This window comes from Microtus pennsylvanicus, chromosome 2, assembly GCF_037038515.1.
Source record: "Microtus pennsylvanicus isolate mMicPen1 chromosome 2, mMicPen1.hap1, whole genome shotgun sequence".
Classification (NCBI taxonomy): domain Eukaryota; kingdom Metazoa; phylum Chordata; class Mammalia; order Rodentia; family Cricetidae; genus Microtus; species Microtus pennsylvanicus.
The window spans coordinates 103,968,978-103,991,922 of record NC_134580.1 but is presented as its reverse complement, the minus strand read 5'-3'; the positions used below and the strand labels follow the sequence as shown (position 1 = coordinate 103,991,922).

Here is a 22,945-nt window from a genome sequence, read left to right as displayed (position 1 = left end):
TTTTCTCATTGCTGTGACCAAGTATCTGACCAAAAACAAGGATGGAAGTATTTATTTCTGTTCACTCTAGGATATCCCTCATAGCAGGGAAGCCATATTGGCCAGAGCATGTCACTGGGATTCTTCCAACTCAGTAGACCAGTGTGAATGAGAATGGCCCTCATGGGCTCATATGTTTGAATGTTTGGTCCCCACTTGGGGACTCTTGGGTAGGATTAAGTGGTGTGGCCTTGGAGGAGGAAGTGTGTCACTGGGGGTGGGCTTTGAGGTTCCAAAAGTCCATGCCATCCCCAATATCTCTTTCTCTCTGCCTCCTGCTTGGGGATCAAGGTGAGGTTTCAGCTGTCCTGCCACCATGCCCTCATTCCACTACCATAGACTCTAACCCTCTGAAACAGTACACCCAAATTAAACACTTCATTCTGTAAGTTGCCTTGAGCATGGTGTCTTACAACAGCAGTAGAAAGGCAACCAAGACACCAAGAAGCAGGGAGAGAGTCTGGGGCCTGAAGAGGAATTGGGTTACACTTCCCAGGCAAGTTCCAGTGGTTCACTTCCTCTGGCTAAGCTCTACCCTCCCTAGACGGCACCATCAGTTAGGGACCAAGTGTCAAACACATGAGGAGGCATTTTATTTCCAAACCATAGCATGTGCACTGAATCCAAAGTAATTTGTTTCAGAAATGTGTGTCTGGTATTTGTGATAATTCAGTCAGGATTGCATTGTGGATAAGCATGTATTTCAGAAAGGCTTCCTATTGTCTTTTCTAATGACGCCATTGGTGAAGTAGGGTCTCTGTCCTGAAAACCAAACTAGAGAAACAATCTCTTGGTCAGCACTATTATTCCTTTAATCTTGTTGCTTCTGGGAACAGATCACATTGATTTCTTGACTTCTGAACGTGGTGGCTTTTACTAAAGATTCAGGTAGGGGAATCCTTTCTGGGCCTGCATAATCAAGTAAGTCCTTTTATGTGACAGAGCTCAAGAGTCAGCTCACTTACCCAAGGATCCCAAGAAGTCCTCTCTCTCAATGTTCTTAAAAATTACATTGACAATTAGTGAAATTTTTCATGAATAGCTTATAGAAATTAATTAAAGACTGATACCTTGGTTGTCCGTTCTAAAACTCTCTCTGTTTTAGGTTTTGGAGCTCGAAGGTGAGAAGGGCGAATGGGGGTTCAAAGCACTGAAACAGATGATCAAGATTAACTTCAAGTTGGTAAGATTTACTGTTAGAGAAATTAAACTCACCTGAGTAACTGCATGCAAGCCTCCTGCAGCATACCCTGTACGTCTCCTCCTCTGAAGTCATTACATTGACATCTGTCCATGTGTGGACTGCATATCATCTATGTCCACATATGATACCACGTCTGTGTTTGACTGTGGTGTCATTTCCCATCCTTAATAAGACTGGCTCCTTGAGCCTCTCCTACAGAAACTATCAGTAAAATGTTTGAGCTCAAGTCTTTGACCCCAAATATCAGAACCATTCAAAACATGTGCACTGTTAATTTTATATATGTAACTTAAATCTAGCTAACAAAGGAAACATCTGTGTTGCATCTACCCTTTCTGGTTCTACTTTTGCACAAAGCCCCTATGCTTTCTGTTTATTTTTATAGTGATATTACACCAGTGTTTTCTACATTTAAATTAATGACCTAGGGAAATATGAAAGAAGCAGCAGGTGACTAATCTCTTCCAGATTTGAATTAACAAAAAAATAGGATAACATTAAATGCTGAATGTCAACTTTTTTTGATTTGTTTGTTTTTAAAACAGGGTTTCTTTATTTAGCCCTGGCTGTCCTGGAACTCACTCTGTAGATCAGGCTAGCCTTGAATTTAGAGATCTGTCTACCTCTGCCTCCCAAGTGCTGGGATTAAAGGCTTATGCCACCACCACCTGGCTTGAATGTCAACTTTTAAGGTGCTGTAATTTGTAAGAAAACATGATTCCTTTAAAACTTGCTATCTTCACATATAACGGTGGCTTTGGCATTAGTCCATTTAAACAGTGAACTGCCCTTAAGACTTGGTTTTTCTATTTTACTTTGAACAGAGCTGGAAAGGATAAGATAGGTTTAGTTATATCATTGTATTGTCTTCCTGGTTTGCCATTTGCTTCTGTCACACTTAAGTAGGAGACTTGGTTCAAGAGTAGTCACCAGTGTCTGCACTCACTTTCTAGTAGGAACCACAGTAGAACCTGTGTGGCTGTGCAGTGTTAGGCAGTATAGTTAGAAAGTTCTGTTTCACTTGCTCTGTGTACAGTTTACTTAATCTCTCAATCTTTAATTACAGTTAACATAATTTTTAAGGTTCCTGCCTGATTTTGTTCATAATATATATATTTATTAACTTCCCTCTCTCTCTTTTTTCTTTTATATTTTGAGACAAAGTCTATCTATTTAGCCCTGGCTGTGCTGAAACTCGCTATGCAGACCAGGCTGACTTCAAACTCAGAGAGATCCACCTACCTCTGCCTCCTTAATGCTGGGATTAAAAGTATGCACTACCATGTCCATCTAATATAACTTTTTTAAATGGGTGTCTAGAGCCATCAAGATGATCAGGTAAAGAAAGGTTCTTGTCACAAAGCCTGACCGCCTGAGTTTTAATCCCTGGGACCTATGTGGTAGAAAGAAAGAACCATCTCCCACAAGATCTCCTCTGGCCTCCACATCCATGCCATGGTTGCAAATTATATTTTATACACCCTCACAAATAATTGGGGAGAGAGGAATGATTATTTTAGTTATTTTCTCATTGCTGCGATATTCCCTTTATAAAAGCATCTTAAGAAAGAAAGGACTTTTTGTGTGTGTGGCTTACAGTTTAGAGGGATCCAGTCTGTCATAGCGAGGAAGGTATGACAGCAGGCAGGAATGGCATGGTGGCAGGCACAGGATGCTGGTCATGTACCTGTGCACCCAGGAAAAGAAGTGTGAGCAAGAAGTAGGGCTGGGTTATTACCTTAGGGCTGTCACTCAAAGAACTTGAATCCTTTTCCTAAACTCCCACAGTCTTATCAAACAGTTCACCAGCCAAGTATTCAAGCACAAGCCTACAGGGACACTTCACATTCAAATTGCAGCACTGAGCTTAAAGTTAAGTAGGGCGAGAGCAGTTCAGAAGTACCTTTATCTGAAATCCTGTTTTCGTACTAAAATGTATGCCAAAGTTGAGACAATCTTATTTCACCATCCTTTTCTTTCTAAAAGATACATTCTGTAACTTTATGTTTATTAGGTTGCTTATAGGATAGTCCATGTTAGTTATGTCCTCATGAAACTTCCATAGTCAGAAAAAGATACCTGTAGCTAACTATCATTCCTTTATTCCTTACCCCAATAACCAGAAGAAAGTATTTATACCTGCTAATGCACCGTTTCTCTGAAAGAAGCAACTTAAGGAAAGAGGTTAGTAGCAGTGAGAGAGTGTAGGGACTAGATAGGATTGTACAGTTAAGACTCCAGCATTGACTTACTTTGGTACACTCCCGTAATATCTACCTGCTGGACATTTCACTATTATCCCTTTGTTTCTCCAGATCTTCCATTTCCTGGAATAACCCAACGCAACTTATAAACAGCCACACAATATAATGTTGCAGTGGCAACATTAACTGTGTCTTATGGAGTAGGGCCCTGTGTGAGATAATTTCGTTCTTTTAATTGAAATATACAATATATTCTAAGTACAGTTCCCCCTCTCTCAGCTCCTCCCAGATCCTCCCCAGCCCCTGCAATAATATTCTTACATGAGATGAGTCCTGAGACTTAGGGAAAGCCAACCAGTTCAAGAGAGAAATGAAACATGTAATGGGGAGAAATAGTTGATATCTGCATAGTTATTAACCACAATGCCACACCAACTCCAGTGTCGTCTGTGTGACATGACATATGTCATTATGCCGGACGGGAGCTACGTGTCCTATGGGACTAGGCTTCCTGGAGGTCAGTGGCAGACAGCCCGGTATTAGCCACCGCTGAGGCATAAACGGGTTTCTCGAGTAGCTGGCTATGTGGAAAATGAGCTTTGCACAATCTCTTTTATAATAATGATATTCTATATATATATATATATACAAGAAAAGGAACAGCTCTGGGATAAGGAAGCACAGTATGGGAATGTATAAGACTACAGCAGAACCTTTGTCATACACGGGGAATATGATGAACAAGGGAATAGATGGGTTAATGTTGATGGACAAAGACTGTTATATTTTACTTTGAACTTTATGGATAGGCTTACTAGATCCCAACCCCCATGATTTCTGCTGCATAAGAAGGTACTAAAAAGTATAGTTCAACAGGTGCAGAGAACTGATTAAGTATATTTGGTCACTAGATGAATAAAGGGTTAGGAAGAGGAAGGGCCATGATAGCGATAATGAGACAGAAACTTTCTATTCATAAGATGAAACCACTTGTCTGAGGTTTACAGTCCCAAGGACAAGATTTCCTCTTCTAAGGATGCTTTATGTCTAACACCTGTTCCTGATAATGTACTTTTCTTAAATATTGCTGATGTGACTAAAAGAAGCTTTCATACTGTGCCAACCAATGACACATGACCTTCTGATTTGTTCTTTGTTTGAATAATATATAATAAAAACATGAATTCAGTAAAATCACAGCAGATTCCAACCACTCTCTTGTGTGTTGTGTCTGTCATTCGCCGAACTTGTGCCTTCCTGTTACCAGGACCCTGCTTCTCCCATGGTCTGAGTGGCTCCCCTGAGCCAGTCCATGGCACACAACATTTGAAAGTTAAATCTGCTTCTTTTGTTTAGTAGGTATCTTAATAGTTTCCTAATCAAATGTGTTGTGTATTGAAGAGTAATATTTGAAACTTGGAAAATATGCAAGTGTCATTTGTTTAGTAGTCTGAATTCGACATTGGTTTGTGTCATCTTGTATGTAAGGTAACATGTTTGTAATGCTCTTCTTCCTTTACAAGAGCATATCATGAATTGTGCAAAGTCCAGTTCAGTGGGCAGTGGTTTGTGCTAGACCTGTCTTCAACCATGCATTTTATTTTTCTTTCCTCACAGACAAACTTTCCAGAAATGATGAACAGATATAAGCAACTCTTGACCTATATTCGGAGTGCAGTCACCAGGAACTATTCTGAAAAGTCCATTAATTCTATCCTTGATTATATCTCCACTTCTAAACAGGTTAGACTCGGGTTTTCCTTTTGAGCTGTCAATGTGTTATTTAAAGTCAGGGGTTCTGTGGGTTGGAGATGCTGCCGCTGTGATGGTTGCTTTTCTTTTGGAGACCCTGTCATGTAGTTCAAGCTGGCCTCTTAACTAACTGAGAGGTCAAGGCTGGCCCTGGGCTTCTAGACCTCCCTGCTTTGTCTCCCAAGTGCTGATAGACAGGCATGTGCCACCATGGCTGCCACAACTTTGCTTTTTAGAAAAGAAAGGGCCTAGTTAATAATTACTAGTGTGTTTCAAAAATGCTTTTTTCTTCATTCTGATACTATTTAACATTTAAAGGTAATCAATCCAGGCTAATCTCTTTAGATCCTTAAATGTTACCTGTAAATAACTTGGGCAGACCTGTATTCAATTCATATTCCATTGGCCTATTTTAGCTCTGTTTTTGATGAATTTGTATCTGCATCTGAACTTAGGCACTGAACATGCTAAGCAAGTTTTTTCACCATTGAAGCTGCACCACTAGTCTTCACTTCAGCCATTGGGAGTGTAAAATACTGAATATCAGTCGAGTTAGGATATTTGATTAGATTAAGTTCCTTGAGAAGAACTTGTCCTGTGACAGTCTCAATAGGCGCTCCATAATCAAGGATGCATGGTGACAGCTGATAGAGGGAGGGTAAGGGAGGTGGGCAAGGGGATTGAATGTTCTTCTAGAATGTGGTGATTGACAAAGGCAGTGATGGTTTTATGTATTTCATTCCTTTTTGTGATTGTTTTTACTTGATTTTTTTTTTTTCCGAGACAGGGTTTCTCCGTAGTTTTTGGTTCCTGTCCTGGAACTAGCTCTTGTAGACCAGGCTGGCCTTGAACTCACAAAGATCCGCCTGCCTCTGCCTCCCGAGTGCTGGGATTAAAGGCGTGCACCACCACCGCCCGGCTTTACTTGATTTTTTTTTTTTTAAAGCTTTCTTACCCTCTGGTATTTGAACACAAGATATTCTCTATATCATTTAGTATCTCTTTTTCTGCTCCTGACCAGTGTTCTTAGAATCAGCCTCTTTACCCGCCCCAAACATACACACACACACTTACTTTTTAACCAGATGTTATTTCTCTTTCTTGACATGGTTTATTGCCATTTTTTGTATTTTCCACATGTGTTCTGAAAATAAGCAGCAGCCTGTCACTTACGATGATATTCTAGAGTAAGTTACACGTGGCCAGCCTGCCTGGTGGCGCATGCCTGTGATTCCAGGACTTGACAGGTGGGGGCAGTAGGAATAAGAAAGCATTCAAAGCCATCCTTGATGGTGAGCAAGGTGAGTTTAAGGCTAGCCTGAACTACATAAGACAATTGTATCTAAATAAATAAAACTAAATTAAGTGGGAGAATATTTTTTTTGGTGCTTACAAAAAGGTATCATTAATTTTGTGGTACTATGTTTATAAATATTATGCCAAATGTTAGAGGGATAGATTGACTATTTGAAAACTTGAAGGTTGTATTCTCTGTCTGCTGTTATCTTCAAGCTTTTTGCCTTTTGAAAGGCCAAGTCAATATTGTGTGGGTAGCATCCTAACTTATTCTATACCATCAGTAATCCTGAGTAAATAGACACTTTCCTGAGAGTGGCAGGCTCCCCTGCTCTCATGGTTCTCTTTCCTCTCAGGTACATAGAGATTTAGGGATCCAGATACTAGGAACAAAGGTGTGAATAGAAGAGGCTTAGCAGAGGAGTTTAAGACGGTTGTAAATAATGCTTTATGTCACACACAGCCACACGAATTAGTGAATTGGTAGTGATTAAACCACCACCTAAAATTACACTAGACATTTTCCTCCATCAGCTCCAAGGTTACCCTGTGACTTGAAAGCTACACAACCCTCATTTAAATTGTCTAATTCACAATTTGAGAGAAAAGATAGGACTATTCTAAGACATACATGAGATGTGGTGGCTCACAGCTGTAATCCCAGCACTGAGGAAGCTAAAGTAAACTCACCACAAGCTTGGGTCTATAGAGCAAGACCTTGTCTCAAAACAAAAGAACAAAACCATTTTGGTAGGAGTGCTGCTGTGTATGTTTATATTTTCTTTCTTTATTTCTGTCTCTCTCTCTCTCTCTCTCTCTCTCTCTCTCTCTCTCTCTCTCTCTCTCTGCTTGGTGTTTCCTCTAGAAGATTATAAAGTCTGAGCAAATAAAATGTATGTATATTAGTAAAAGTATAGCATATCATTCTGTTGGTATAAAGTGTGTGATTAGGTTGGGAAAGACAAACCTGACTATTATAACATTAGCACTTGTGGTCATGTAGTTACATGAGAAAATACATTTCTTGGGTTTATAAAACAAGCAAAAGCATCTTAGCAGTTATAAGCATGGTCTGTCTTATTTTGGACTATAGAAGACATATGGTAAGAAACAAATATCTTAGTGTGTTAAGTTCAAAGATGCACTTTTAGTTTGTTCAAATTAACTTTATTAACAGGTACAAATTTGCTGTTTACAATTATAGAATTCTGATTTTTTATGTCAGATGGATTTACTGCAGGAATTTTATGAAACAACACTGGAAGCTTTGAAAGATGCTAAGAATGATAGACTGTGGTTTAAGACAAACACAAAGGTAACATTTGCATTTGTTCTCCTTTGAAGAGTGGGCGGGTCCTTGAGTAAAGTGTCCTAAGTATACATACCTCCCGCTAAAAGCGTTTGCTCTTCATAATTTTTAACAGCTTGGAAAATTATATTTAGAGCGAGAAGAATATGGAAAGCTTCAGAAAATTTTACGCCAGTTACATCAGTCTTGTCAGGTAACATTTTTTTTTTTGCCTAATATTTTATTATGATAAAAAAACATAGAATGATAGTATTCAATTAATTTAGGAATGTTTGTGTTCAAGCATCCATCCCAAAAATTAAATTTGAAGAAGTTTTTAAAAGATCATGAATTCAAGGTCAGCCTGGGCTGTATAAGGAGGCTTTGCTTGGGGGTAAGGTGACTTTTACTGAGTTTTTTTTTTCTGAGAACCAAAAAAATTTAGACTTTTGTCTAAATCAGTGGTTCTCAGCCTTCCAAATGCTGCGACCTTTTAATATAGTTCCTCATGTTGTGGTGACCCCAACCATAAAATTCTTCTCATTGCTACTTCATAACTAATTTTGCTACTGTTATGAATTGTGGTATAAATGTCTAATATGTAGAATATCTAATACACGACCACTGTATTAGGGTTGTTCAATTCGACCCAAGTGGTCGAAACCCACAGGTTGAGAACCACTGGTCCAAATGCTTGCTTCAGTTCTTACCCTTTATAGAATGAGGTATAGTTATCAGTGAGCAAATAAGCCCCTTCTAATATGTAGTAAATATGTGCAGTGTAGTATCGTGCAGTACATAGTAAGCTTTGGTATTTACTTATTTGCTCTAGAATATGGGGGAGGAACTCTTTATAAGTATAAATAACAAAGATATTTTATATTCTAATACATGACATTAAAGTCAATCGTAGCATTACTCTCAGATTTTGGAGTGATCTATATGTCTGCAATCCAATACAGCACACGCGGTGTGTATTCTAGTGTGTCTGATGTGAGAGAAACTATGTAAAAACAGATAGGGCTATTATTTATTAGTGGATAACTAACTGCATTTTAAGTTCAAAGCCGGAACAATAAATTAGTGTGTGTATTTTTTGTTTAGTAATATTTGTAGCTATATTACTGTAGGCTATATACTATCCAAGGGCCACATTTGGAGAGCATCTTTTAGGGCCACATGTGATTTCCTTGACATACTGAAGAAAAGTTGAGATGAGAAAGTTTTTATTTCTCTATATGCACTTGGGAAGTTCCTCTTGATTGAATATATGGGTTTAAAGCAGTTGTGAAGTTTTAAGGAAGCCTATTAGTATACCTCCTAAAATATAAAAAATATAAAGCTACATTAATTTTTTTAAATTACTTTTAAGAAGGTGCAGAGTATACCAGCATGTACATGCCACAGAGTGCACATTGAGGTCAGAGGATAACTTGTGGGAATTGCTTCTCTCCTTAACTATGTGAAGGATGAATGACTTGACGGCACAGGCCTTCCAACATCAGATTTAATATATAGGTCTGCGGAGATGGTTCAATAAGTAAGAACGCTTTTGTTAAGTAGGCATGGAGACACAATTTTAGGTCCACAGGTCAGTGTGGCCATGAATGCCTGTAACCCCAATGCTGGAAACAGGGACAAAAGATGAATGATCGCTGGGACTTACTGTCCACCATCCTAACTGAATAAACAGTGATCTTCAGGTTCAGTGAGAGACCCTGTCTCAAGAGACAAGGCAGAAAATGGTGACACCTGATACAGGAATGCGCAATCATATACTTAAGGTGCACATATAGTTTTTCTTGAGTGATTGAATGAATGTCTTTTCTTTAAATGAATATTTTATACTCATAAAAGCTTCTGGTGCCCTTTTCCCTATCCAGTAGCAACATAGTAAAAACATATGAAGGCTCCTTTGGTCACTATACAGTTAGTCATGATGCAGTAAATCTGTAATGAATTTCTATACCGAGAGGATATAAGGTTCCCAGATTAATGCCAATAAAATTTACTCAGTTGTCCTTGCATTCTCTTTTGTCTAAAATATTTTTCCTAGACTGATGATGGAGAAGATGACCTGAAAAAAGGTACCCAGTTGTTAGAAATCTATGCTCTGGAGATTCAAATGTACACAGCGCAGAAGAACAACAAAAAGCTCAAAGCCCTGTATGAGCAATCACTTCACATCAAGTCTGCTATCCCGCACCCACTGATCATGGGTGTCATCAGAGGCAAGTTTGGGTTGGAGAGAAGTAAAAGGGACGATACCTGGAGTCATTGCATGGGACTGAGTGGTTCTTAGATTGTTTCTGTTTTACTGACCATGAATGGTAAAGTATGAAAGTCATAGTGTAATCTGTTAGAGATTCGTATGGGTCCCTTGTTTCAAGAAGGTCACAGCAGTAAAGGTACTATTTTAAAAAGTCACATTATCAGTGTAACAGTTGTGATTTGTAATGACAAAAGATTACTTCCTATTCGGTAGAAGCTGTAAAGATCTACAGTGAACTTGCTTTATGGGATGAATGTGTAAAGCCTGGGTATAGCCCGGGGCTGCCATGCAGGATATATAGTTAAATCCATCACTGCTCGGTGGCTACCTTGCACAACATACAAAAGCCAATGCAGTTGCCTTCATTTTATTTCCATAAATTAATCTCATTATTGCTGAGCTGAAAATGTACCTTTTTCTCCTGTTTTATTCTTTATAGAATGTGGTGGTAAAATGCACTTGAGAGAAGGTGAATTTGAAAAGGCACACACTGATTTTTTTGAAGCTTTCAAGAATTATGATGAATCAGGAAGCCCCAGACGAACCACTTGTTTAAAATATTTGGTCTTAGCGAATATGCTAATGAAATCAGGAATAAATCCATTTGACTCACAGGAGGTATGTCTACTTTCTTCAGTTCTCTTCTTAGTTGATCAGTACTCTTTCAATACACATACATAATTTGTTTTTGTTTTGTTTTTCTTTGTTAGGCCAAACCGTATAAAAATGATCCAGAAATTCTAGCAATGACAAATTTAGTAAGGTAAGATTTATGTTTCCCAAAGCAAACTTCTTTAAAGCAGCTCACAGAGGGGAGGGGGCAGAGAATAGTTGGTAGTCGGCTTCTGTTGTTTCGTGTGCTTGTGTAAAGGCACAAAAGTTCATGTCATTTTATCTTTAGAAGCCATTGTGCTATTTCTGTTAGTCACGAACTATGTATAAAGTCTCATTTGGTTTGTTGTTTTGTGTTTGTTTTTTCCTTGTTTCCAGTATGGGAGAGTAAGCCCAGCTGCCAAGGTTTGCTTTGAACTTGTAATCCTACTGCCTTGGCCTCTTGGAAGCCTGTACTGCCAGGCCCAGCTTGGTTTTCTTTTTTTCTTATTTATTTATTTATTTTATTAGCCATATGTTTGTGTGTGTGACATATATGACAGTTTTAACTAGTTGTAAATGTCTCAAAACTTTGTTTCTCAATATTAATAGCTCTGCCTACCTTAAGTCTAAAATAAATTGTGAATTGGTCCAAGATAAATCAAATCAAAGATTTTCAGTAATAAAAGGCATAAAAAGCATGCTTTCTCAACACTTGAGGGGCAGAGGTGGGAGGATCTCTGTGAGTTTGAGGCCAGGCTGGTCTGCATAATGAGTTCCAAGCCAGTTGGGGCCACATAGTGAGACCTTGGTTCAAAAACAGAAAAAGAAACCTTAATTTTATTTTTTTTTTATTTTTTTATTTTTTTTTTTTTTGGTTTTTCGAGACAGGGTTTCTCTGTGGTTTTGGAGCCTGTCCTGGAACTAGCTCTTGTAGACCAGGCTGGTCTCGAACTCACAGAAATCCGCCTGCCTCTGCCTCCCAAGTGCTGAGATTAAAGGCGTGCGCCACCACCGCCCGGCAGAAACCTTAATTTTAATCATAAGTAAAACTCAAGTCTTTGGGAGAAGTTTTGCTATAAATACCTTACATTCTACATTAATATATTCTTCCATTGCTTGCATTTATTTACATGTTTGCTGAATCGGGTTTGGATTTTTTTTTGTTATTGTTTATTTTGTTTTGTTGGTTTTTCGAGACAGGGTTTCTCTGTGTAGCTTTGGAGCCTGTCGTCCTGGAACTCTTAGACCAGGCTGGCCTTGAACTCACAGAGATAAGCCTGCCTCTACCTCCTGAGTGCTGGGATTAGAGGTGTGTGCCACCACAATCCAAGTCAGGTTTGTTTTAATTGTGAAAGAGCACTTCTCCAATCTTATTTCAAGTGGTTTAATTTTATACATTTGTTACGTTATCTTGAGCTTATTTGACTACAAATGTAACATTAGAAATACTTTTAAAATATGTTTAACATTAATGATTTTTTTCTTTTTTTGAAATTTTTTTTTTTTTTTTGGTTTTTCAAGGCAGGATTTCTCTGTGACAATCCTGGCTGTCCCGGAACTTGCTCTGTAGACCAGGCTAGCCTTGTACACACAGAGGTCTGCCTGTCTCTGTTCCTAAGTGCTGGGATTAAAGGCGTATGCCACCGCCGCCACCACCACCTGACAATACTTTTAAAATATTTTGTTTATGGCATTGGCTTGGTAAACATCAATTAAAATTAAGGAAATAATGGAAGTTTTTATTAGAAATTAATGTTATATTAATTGGCTAAGTACAATAAAATGCATTAAAGAATTGCTTTATTACAACTTTAGAGAGTAATAGTTGTGCTGTATTTATTATATCTCATTATCCCAATGAAGCATCTGTAGTGAAACTCAAAAAGTTACTGTAATGATTCACTTTTACCCAAACAAGTAAATAAAAATAAAATCTACGTAATGAGAAAATCTCTTGGTTAAAATATAGGTGTATGTAAGGTAAAATATACGTGCAATGTTTTCACTACTTGAAAATGCCTCCTGTTGTACATTACAGTGTATTGGGGTAGGTAAGAAAGTAATACTTCCTAATTTTATCTTCCTAGTCAGTTGCCAGCAGACTAGAGGAAAATATTTGCTGTTGAAGTACTTGAATCACCTGCCCCTAACATGAAGTTACATTGCGACCCAACAGATGGAAGCACAGCAGAGGGCGTGCAGAGTGGTTGATGATATGTCTTACATAGAAAGCACACAGTGGTGCCATTCCAGAAGGTTGGCTTCTTCCTTCTCAGCACCTTAAGCAATCCCATAGTGCCTTACGCAGTTGTTTGAAGAGTAGGTGCCAGGTCCCTAAGGAGAGTTACAGACATAAATCAGCCTGTGGCCTTCTGCAACAGGGGGTTCCATCTCTGTGTCCTCTGTGTGTGCTCATTTGGCATTCCTATCACGTGTGTTTCTGCTAGATAGGTGGGTGGGGTTTTAAGGCTAGGAAGGTGTGAGAGTCAAGCCTTTTGAAAAGTGTTTGCAGTTGCTGGTAGCTTTCTAGAAGATAAAAATTAGGAAGCTGTATTTTCCATATCTTCTCCAGAAAGGATGTGCTCTCTTATTTGAAAGGCAAGGCCAAGTTCCTTTGTTTGATAATGTGCATGAAACCTAGTTTCTTTCATTAGAACAATTAGGGATCAGAAATGCACAATTTAATTGAAAACACCAACTAATATAATAAACATTTTATTATCAACTTTGAACAAAACAAAGATTTGAGATTATCTTAAATTGCTAATGTATCTGTATAACATCCCCTCCCCCAAACAAAAAGATTCATTTACTCTTTCCTTTAGAAAACAAATAAGCCTAAAAGTTTTGGGGGAAACTTGTTTATGTGGTGTTGGAAATGTTTTTTGGGAGGCTATGTATGTGTATTTTTAATTCTGACTTCTGTGACAGAAACATTAGTAAACTTGGGTTCTTGCACATATGCATTGAGCAGATTCTGGATTATGATGTGACAACATTTATACTTTTTTTTCTATTAGTGCCTATCAGAATAATGACATCACTGAATTTGAAAAGATTCTGAAAACAAATCACAGCAACATCATGGATGACCCATTCATAAGAGAACACATTGAAGGTATGTAGTTGGCTGCTTGAATTTGATGTTGTCAAGTACATGCTTCTTTAATGGGTTTACATGGAATTAAATTGCCCTAGCAAAGGACAGAAGTATTTCTAAGTGTTATCATGATATATGAAACTGTATATCACTAGCTAGCAAACTTCATGTGAATACCAGATCTGCACATTGCTTTCATTTTCCTTTACCTTTTTATTCTAAAGTAAATATTGCTGCAATTTGATTATTGATGCTTAGATCTATACCTAGTTTTTAAGGTTTGTCGAAAGCCTGTGAAAATACACTGCTACCCATAGATGATACTGAAATGATTTTCCTCTAGAGCAGAAGCTAACGGTGGGAAGTATTCTTAGGGTGGGGAAATGAGACTTAATAAGTTCTACTGAATTGCCACAGACAGAAATTTTCTCTGCGTTTCTGTGTCGGAGCCTCTGACAGCTCCAGTGCTCTCATCTGTTAAGAACTGTTGAGGGCCAGGCAGTGGTGGTGCACACTTTTAAAACCAGCACTCAAGAGGCAGAGCTAAGTAGATCTCTGACTTTAAGGCCAGCCTGGTCTACAGAATGAGTTCCAAGACATCCAGAGCTGCACAGAGAAACCTTGTGTTGAGAAACAAACTTAAGAACTATTGAGGGTGCTTAAATGAATATTAGGAGCAATCTACTAAATACTTAAATGTCAGATGCATCAGAAACTTTTGAAAAAGCCATCAGAAGTAATGGTCTCTTGTTCTCTACTTTGCATTTTTTTTTCATTCAATAGATTTTTATTTCTTTTATGAGCCTGGGATGGTACTGAACTTTGTAAATACAGAAAAATATAAAAGCATTATCTGTGAACTCCATTCTAGTCATAAATTTCTTTTGAAAAGACAGTTGTGTGTGAGGAATTGTGTATGGAGCAGGCATAGTGGAGCATCCCTTTAATCCAGCACTAGGAAGGCAGAGGCAGGTGCATCTCAGTGAGTTCCAGAACAACTGTGGCTCCATAGTGCACATTGTGTATAGGCGTCAATGAAAGTGTAAGATGTAATGCACTGGATTGTGGGAGCCCCAGGGTGGGTGATTCAGCCGGAATGCGTCAGAACTTCTCAGGGTATGGTGAGTGCTAAGTAAATGATGAACTGTGGATGTTGAGAAGACAAAAATATTTTAGAAGAATTGCAACATAAATATAATCAGAGAACCAGAAACTGAGAGAAGCATCCAGGCTGCTTTTGCCACACCAGGATTTTTAAAATAGGAACAACTTGTGTTTTTACAAAGCAAAGTGGTTTGGGAAGGTAAATTGTATAGTTAATTAACATGGCTTGTACTTAAATGATTCATAAAGACATTCACAGTGTTATTTTTCTCTTTCTTTCAGAGCTTTTACGAAACATCAGAACACAAGTGCTCATAAAGTTAATTAAGCCTTACACAAGAATACATATTCCTTTTATTTCTAAGGTATTTGTGGATTTTAGTGTTTGATTTCTGCCTACACTTGCAGTATATCTAGCTTTTTTTTTTTAAGTGACTAGCTTGGACTTGTAGCTTTTGTTTTTTAAGTAGAATATGATTTTAGGGTTCAATTTGGAACTATTTTTGAAACATGGATTTCATGTTGCCTAATCTAACTTCTTACTCTGTGTGTGCATGTGTAAACTCATATAACACTGTATAGCTGAGGATGTTCTTGAACTTCTAATCCTCTTGTTTCTGCCTTTCAAGTGCCACCATGCCCACCCAAGACTTTAAATTTAGTGTGAATTTTTCAATGTTATTTAATGGAAATGGCATTAACAGAAAAGATTTTTAACGTATGGGAGAAATTACATATCTCTCCATCTTCTAAGATTCCCTTATTCTCAGACAGAAGAGAGTAGAGCATTAACAAAGGTCCAGTCCTGTCTGCAGATGTAGAGTGGCCTGAGTTCCAGAAGTTAGAAGAGGGTTGAGGGCATAGCTCAGTACAGAGCACTTGTCTACCAGGAACAGGTTCATAGTGCTTCAGTCTCCAGCACCAAAGGGAACAGGGTGACAGAATTAACTTTTATCATGCTCATATTCTAGAAGATGTTCTGATGTGATGATTATTTTATTTAAAAATCTCAAGTCTGAAATCATAAATCTAATCCCAGTTGTTTAGGAGATTAAGGTAGGAGGATTATAAACTCAAAACCTGGCTAATTTATTGAAACACTATCTTAAATGTGGAAAAAAAGGGTTGGAAATATCTCTTTGGTATTGTGCATATGCAAAACCCTACTAGGTTCAATGACCGGGAGCATTCAAAAAAAAAAAAAGATGTCTTCACAGATGGGATGGTAACTCAGTAAGAGGGCATTTACCTGAGTGTGTATGGAGCCCTGGCTTAAATCACTATCCTGGTAAAGAAGGGGAAAAAATGAAACTCCCTTTATTAATGTTTCCTTTTAGTGGTGAAGATTAAAGCCAAATGATTATGTAAAATCAGGAAGTCTTTTTAAATGTTAACTGGTGAATTATATAATGAAATCTTTTGTTGTAGGAGTTAAACATAGACGTCGCTGATGTGGAAAGCCTGCTGGTGCAGTGCATACTGGATAAGTAAGTACTTTGCTGGGTTTTTATTGTTGTTTTGATTTTTAGTGTGTGTCTAATGTGTGCATATGAATGAGTACAGGTACTTTCGGAAACTATAAGAGGGTGTTAGATCCCCTGGAGCTGGAATTTCAGATGGTATGAGCCACTGAGCATCTGTGTTAGGACTCAGGTCCTCTAGAAAAACATCAAGTGCTTTTAACCACTGACCTCTCCCTTGACAACCTTTTTAAATTGCAAGATGTTGGGAAGGAACTGTCATACGTAGAAAGGAAAGCATTTACTAGGGCTGTGGTTTAAGAGAATAAACTCCATGATCATGGAGCAAAGACATAGCGAGGGCTCACATTTTATTGGCAAATAAGAGATAGACAGAGAGACACAGGGAATGGCCCTAGTCTTTTGAAACCTAAAGCCCACCCTTCTAAGACACTTCCTAATCCTTCCCAAGCAATTCCACCAACTGGGGAACAAATATTCAATGTATGAGCCTAGGGGAACACTCTCTTTCACACATCACAGTAACCATAAATTTTGGGCTGCGATGACAAAGCTAGCAACTCAGTTGTTGATTTGTCATTTTAAAAAACAAAACAAACTGGCTATGGTTTTTCTAATACAAGGTCTATATGTGATCTCTTTCTTTTGTAAATGAATGAACATACTGAACACATGATCTCTGGAAGTCATTTTTCAGACAGGTTTCTCATTTGATATATGACTTACACACTGCTAAGAAACTATTGACTGGGCCTGTGACATGACTCAGCAAGTTAAAGCACTCACAACAGAACCCTGATAACCTGAGGCAGAGCCCAAAAGACCCCATGGTGCAAGGAAAGAAGCAGCTCCCAAAAGTTGTACTCTTACCTTCACATATGCAGTGTGGCATGTACACACCTCTTTTTAACTTAGAAAAAGAAATAGTAATTATTTTCTGGATAGAGATAGATAGATAGATAGATAGATAGATAGATAGATAGATAGATAGATAGATAGATAGATAGGAAGGAAGGATAGTTCTAGATAGATAGATAGATAGATAGAGATATATAAATATTGATATTTTTTTGAGGTAGGTCTCAGCTTGTAGCTCTGACTGGCCTTGGATTTATTATATAGACCAGGCTACCTGCTTCTGCCTCTCAGGTGCTGGATTTAAAGTTGCCCACCATGTCCAGCCTATAGGGTATAAGCACTCTCTGATACAGAACAGTTTGGATGCTATTAAAAGTAGTATGCTTTGAAAGCATGGCCAGTATCATTATCTTTCATGGTGTAGATTAGTCTAGTGAAAAATGGTAAAGCTGACATCTAGTGTCTTTTTAAGACACCGTGGTATAACTAACAATAATACTAAATTCACTCATTACAAGTAGGCAAACAGGTTGTATGTTGTGTTTGTTGGTGGTGTGTTCTGTGGAATGTGCTTAGCAGAGATGAGTGGAGACTTTGTTTTCTTATTTGGTTCCAGCACTATTCATGGCCGAATTGATCAAGTCAACCAGCTCCTTGAACTGGATCATCAGAAGAGGGGTGGTGCCCGATATACTGCACTAGATAAATGGACCAACCAACTAAATTCTCTGAACCAGGCTGTGGTCAGTAAACTGGCTTAACGGAGAGCAAGCTTTGCAGGCGTGCTTAAGGCATCAGTGCAGAGATGTGATCCTTAAGGACTGGAAAGGCAGAACTCCTGTGGGTTGGTGTGTCCTGAAAGTGGTTGGAGTTATGGCAGAAGTGCTTTTTTGATCAACTGGTTTGTGTTTTGCTGCTGCATTTATCCCAAGAAAAACAGCTTTAATCTCCAGAAGAAAACCAAAACACCATGGGATTTATGCTGTGTTGACATCTTGCCCTAAACATACAACACCGTAGTAATCTGTCATGGGCAACATGACCAGAACGAAGATTTTTGTCATGATTTTAAACACACTGACACGCTACTGTTGGTTAAATTTAAACATGTTGTTCCTGCAGAAATTCTCTCACAAATAACCTGCAATAACTTGAAATTCATACCCTTTTGAACACTTCCTTTTCTCATGTATAAATGAAAACGTTTGCTGCATTTTGCAAAATGTCAATTCTCCAAAAACGTGTCCGTCTATTTCTGTCCTTGCAGCTAGTAAAGGTTAGATGACCGTCCTCGCAGTGGCGCACTGTCACCTAGGGCTCAAGCAGCAAAATAAACAGTGCAGCTCAGAAATTGGAGCTTGGTTCTTGATGTGTTTTTATTACAGTTGGGGTTGCTCTTTTGTTTAGTACCTTAGAAATTTCAGATTATTTTATCTTCAGTTAAGATTTAAAAACCTGAGAGCAAATAAGTTGTTTTCAAGTTTTTAGAACTAGTGTTTAAGGATAAAGTAAGAACTACTTTCTAACAGAGCCCTTGCATAGCACTTATTTTGACAGTGATACTTTAAAGGATTACGATTTCTTTTTTTAAGAATGGTATTTCTTTTAAAAAGAGTACATAGTAACTCTCAGAATGTCACTTTAAACAAATATGCCAGAACATAGACAGCGAAGTGAATGTTACCTGCATAGTGACCATGCTAGAAGGTTATTTTCTAATGACAGCCACCAACCATTGCGTTTGCTCTTTGAGAATTGCAAAGTTAATTTAATGCGCTACTAACTTTTTGTTTGTACCTTGTTCGAAAGAGTATTAACAAGTTTGTCTGTCTTCACCCTTATTTGGCACCAAATACCAGCTTCAAAAAAACAAACCTAAATTTAAATAATACAGAAAGTATGCAGATGGCTTTGAAAGCGATCCCAAAATAATTTTCACGTATTGTGTGCAGTGGCAGTATAGTTAACAGTGAACTTTGGCCTTCCATGGTGACAGAACTCGGCTCATTTGAATGTATTCAGTTTGGGATGTACTTGTTCCTTTTCTTTTCTTTTCTTTTTTTTTTTTAAGCTCACATCATATAGTGTCAAAAGAAGGAACTAAGGTTAACACAGTGTCCTTGGTTTTCCTAGTGCTCGTTATTATGTGAACCGTGAGTGGCAGTGCAGAGGAAGGCTGTGTGACTGAAGAGTGGCATCCAAGAATTTTGATCATTAAATCAGATTTTATAAACAGTTAGAAAGAGCATGGACTTAAAACAAGGCATGCTTATTTGGTTTTGTCAAAATTTTACGAAAATATGTGATATATATTTATACTAAAACTATATAATCCTTAGATTTAGGAAAGCAGTCAGTTAATGTCTAGCAGAATAAAGCAGTATTAAATACAGATATAAGGTGGAAATTGTAGAAAACCTTGAAAGAAGACGAAAGACAAATGTCAATGGTAGGGAATAAAAAGTTAAAGATATTCTCAAAGTATGTGTATTTTCTTCTCTTCTACAGAAATCTTTTGTGAAAAGTGTGCTCGTTTTTTACAGGAGTGATATTAATTAGGATTTATTTTTCCAATACAATTTGGAGACCCTTTGTTACCCAAATAAAAATGACAAGTTTCTGTGCCTGTATCAGGTGTGTGCATGTGACAACCAGAACTCAGAGGACCTTGGTAATGTGTGCTATTCCAGCTCCTGAAGTGCCCAGCTCTGCAGCCTTCACTGCTCACGGCAGTGTGCCTTAGTCTCTAGAAGGCAGGATTTTGTTATCCTGTGGGGATCTGGGCCAACTCTGTAATGACACTGACAGTTGGATCCTAAACTGTAGCACCATGCAGTTACATCTGTGTATCAGTCCCACAACATGTCCTAACTCAAAATGAGATTTTCTTTTCTTCGGAAATTTTCCATGTGTCAGTTTTCATAGAGGTGAAATTTCACTGTTTTACATTCATCTCGTTGTTAAATTCCTAAACATGGTTGAATACTCCACACCAGTTGAAGGCATCTATTTAAGGCATCTGCCCCAGTCTGAGGTATCTACAGCAGTCTAGGGTATCTACAGCGGTCTGGGGTATCTACAGTGGTCTGAGGTTTTTAATACAAGAGCTGACTTCTGTTTATCACTTGCTCTTAAATTAGCGTAAAATTGTTTATTCTCACATCTTAATGCAACATAACTTTTTCATGATATGAGAATAGCTGGTCTAAGTGCATGGATCCCTCTGACTGAGCGAGAGCCTGGTTTCGCAGTGTGGTAGTTGAAATGAAGCCCCTTTTCATGGGCTGCTGGTGACAGAGTATGCTGTTGGTTACTTTATGTAAAATGTGTGTCTCTGGTCTTGGTATTCACAGGACCAAAGTTCATAATTTTGTGAGTGCACAGCAGAGTGACTGATGAAGAGAAAGACCTCAGAACTTGCACATCGTTTCTTTAGTAAACCTGAAAGGATTTCGATTATTTAGTTCTTTAAAATGAGTGTTGACGGCATAAAGCAAAATTTGGCATTGTTCATTCCATGAGATTTTTTGACTGTAAAATGTCTAACATTTTTGTCGCGCGCATGCGCGCTCTCTCTAAGATCTCACATTGGTTTTTTTTTTTTTTTTTTTTTTTGGTTTTTCGAGACAGGGTTTCTCTGTCTCTGTGGCTTTGGAGCCTGTCCTGGAACTAGCTCTGTAGACCAGGCTGGTCTCGAACTCACAGAGATCCGCCTGCCTCTGCCTCCCGAGTGCTGGGATTAAAGGCCTGTGCCACCATCGCCCGGCAAGATCTCACATTGGGATGGAACTCCACATCCTTCTGCCTTCCCGCTGCAGTGCTGGGAGTCGAGGCCTGCAGTGGCACACTAGGTTCTCTAGCATTTTGAAAGAAACACCGTTTGAGCTAAGATACAGGACAAAACTAAGATTTGACATTAACTGACAGATGTCAAGCCTCAGAACGTGAGTTACAAGGCAAATTTGAGGCTAGCCTGGGCTACAGAATGGAGCTACCTCAAACCAAAATAAAAAAAAATCCACAAAAATCTCTAAATCCTAATTTGTTCCCAGACGTCTTTATTTCAGAATCAAAGTAATTAGATCACTAAATGGGGAGTCGTCATGAAAGGACAGGAAAACCACTTCCCGTTGTAGTGCCATTTACTTTCGAGACATCTGCCGCACACCCCATTTGGAATTGAGCACTAGACATGGGACAGAAAATGTGAGCTAGGAAGTGATGTGTATTTCCAGAAACCTGTTCACCCAGTGCACGCACACAGAACTCAGTTCCTTGTCTGTCACAAAGGCCTAGAGCTGTCAACTTTCTTTTTAAAAGATTTTCAATTATTCCATGTTTTCAGACAATACTAAAAAGCAGTTTATAGAGAACCATATTTATTTCTAAGACATTACCTAAAAACAGATTTTAAGATTTGGAAACAAGTCACCAAATTTTAACTTTCCAAGAAATACTTAACATCAACAATAGATACATTCATCCAGTTTTAATCTGTAGTGCTTAATATCATAAAACATAATATCTAAAAATGACATAACTACTATACTACCTTCTCCAGAATTCCAAAAATTAAACCTTTTTAAATCTTAGCAATCTTGAGAATTTTTTGAGCCAGTTGCTGGGGCGCATACTAACAAGACTGCATAGTGGTGCTGATCTGGGAACACTGTGTGCCTCCTCGTAAAAGTCCCCGCTTACACAAAGACACAGGTGGGTACACTGAGGAGAACCCTGAAACCTAAACAACAGCAAGAAGGAAACCTTGCATCTCGCTGACATGAATGAAGATTAGGTGTGACGTTTAGAGATATATTTAAGAGCTATTCGTTTTAATCAACTCATGAAAGCATCAAGAATTCTGTCTGGCATGTTTATTCCTCAAACCAAGCGGAGTGATGGGTGGAAAGCCAGCGAGTTTTACATTGTGTTCCATGACTAATGGTGTCAGGAATGCTTGTTTTGTTTATGCTGATCTCGCTAACTGGGTGGGAGGAAGTAGGTGACTACTGACCCAGCAGAGGATGGTTAGAAGACCCACAAGTCAACACTTGAGAATCAACCCCTGGGTGCGAGACACTCACGGTGTATGGCATGTTTAGGTGCCAGAGGTTTTTTTAACTCATCTGAAAATACACATGCTTTATTGGTAGTACAAGTGGTGCGATCCGCTTCCTGCCAAGCTTCTGTTGGGCTCTCAGTCACGGCACAGTGATTTTAAGCTGTACAGAAGATAGGTTTGACTATTTCAGTGTGCACTTCTGTAAAATAGTGTTTTGAGAATGTTTTTCAGAAAATAGTACTAAGAAGTTCAGACCTTTGGTTTGGAGATGAGAGTTTTCTTTTGTAGGATTGCTGTAGCTCTGGCTCACAGCCAGTTGTAGAATAATCTACCCAGTCTTGATTCATGTTGCAGACAAATGCCTCTTGAGTCACTCCTATGTGAGGTTAAGTATTTCCAAGCAGGGAACTAATACAAGGAAAGAAGTAGGGGAACAGTGTGCTCTCCCAGGCCCCTAATGTGGTTGCCTAAATAGGTCATCTTAGGAGCTATGATATCAAAATAAGATAAAACCTTAGGAATTTGTTAGATATCCAAAATAATTCCTTGGATGTAGTTTTATATCCAACCCTAAATTTCAAAAGTACAGTGGTAGCCCAGTCAACTATCTTTGAAAGTCAAAAGAACTTAAAGACTAACAACTGTATGATTGAAATTCCATGGTGAATATTGAAAATCGGCATCCTTTTCT

General features: G+C 38.4%; 1 protein-coding gene across 2 annotated transcripts in view; it reads left to right on the top strand.

Annotated features, from left to right (window-relative positions):
- Positions 1-19,822, top strand: part of Cops2 (COP9 signalosome subunit 2) — a 29,227-nt gene extending 9,405 nt beyond the window's left edge. The window contains exons 3-13 of one of the 2 annotated variants that reach the window (XM_075962037.1): positions 1,145-1,222; positions 5,065-5,190; positions 7,721-7,810; positions 7,920-7,997; positions 9,840-10,014; positions 10,495-10,673; positions 10,766-10,818; positions 13,670-13,767; positions 15,136-15,218; positions 16,282-16,340; positions 17,809-19,822. In XM_075962037.1, coding sequence (XP_075818152.1) covers positions 1,145-1,222; positions 5,065-5,190; positions 7,721-7,810; positions 7,920-7,997; positions 9,840-10,014; positions 10,495-10,673; positions 10,766-10,818; positions 13,670-13,767; positions 15,136-15,218; positions 16,282-16,340; positions 17,809-17,953 — 1,164 coding nt within the window. In that variant the 3' untranslated portion in view covers positions 17,954-19,822. Of the gene's footprint in view, positions 1-1,144; positions 1,223-5,064; positions 5,191-7,699; positions 7,811-7,919; positions 7,998-9,839; positions 10,015-10,494; positions 10,674-10,765; positions 10,819-13,669; positions 13,768-15,135; positions 15,219-16,281; positions 16,341-17,808 lie in introns of both variants that reach the window. The other variant, XM_075962036.1, reaches the window with a different exon arrangement.
- The last annotated feature ends 3,123 nt before the right edge of the window (positions 19,823-22,945 follow it).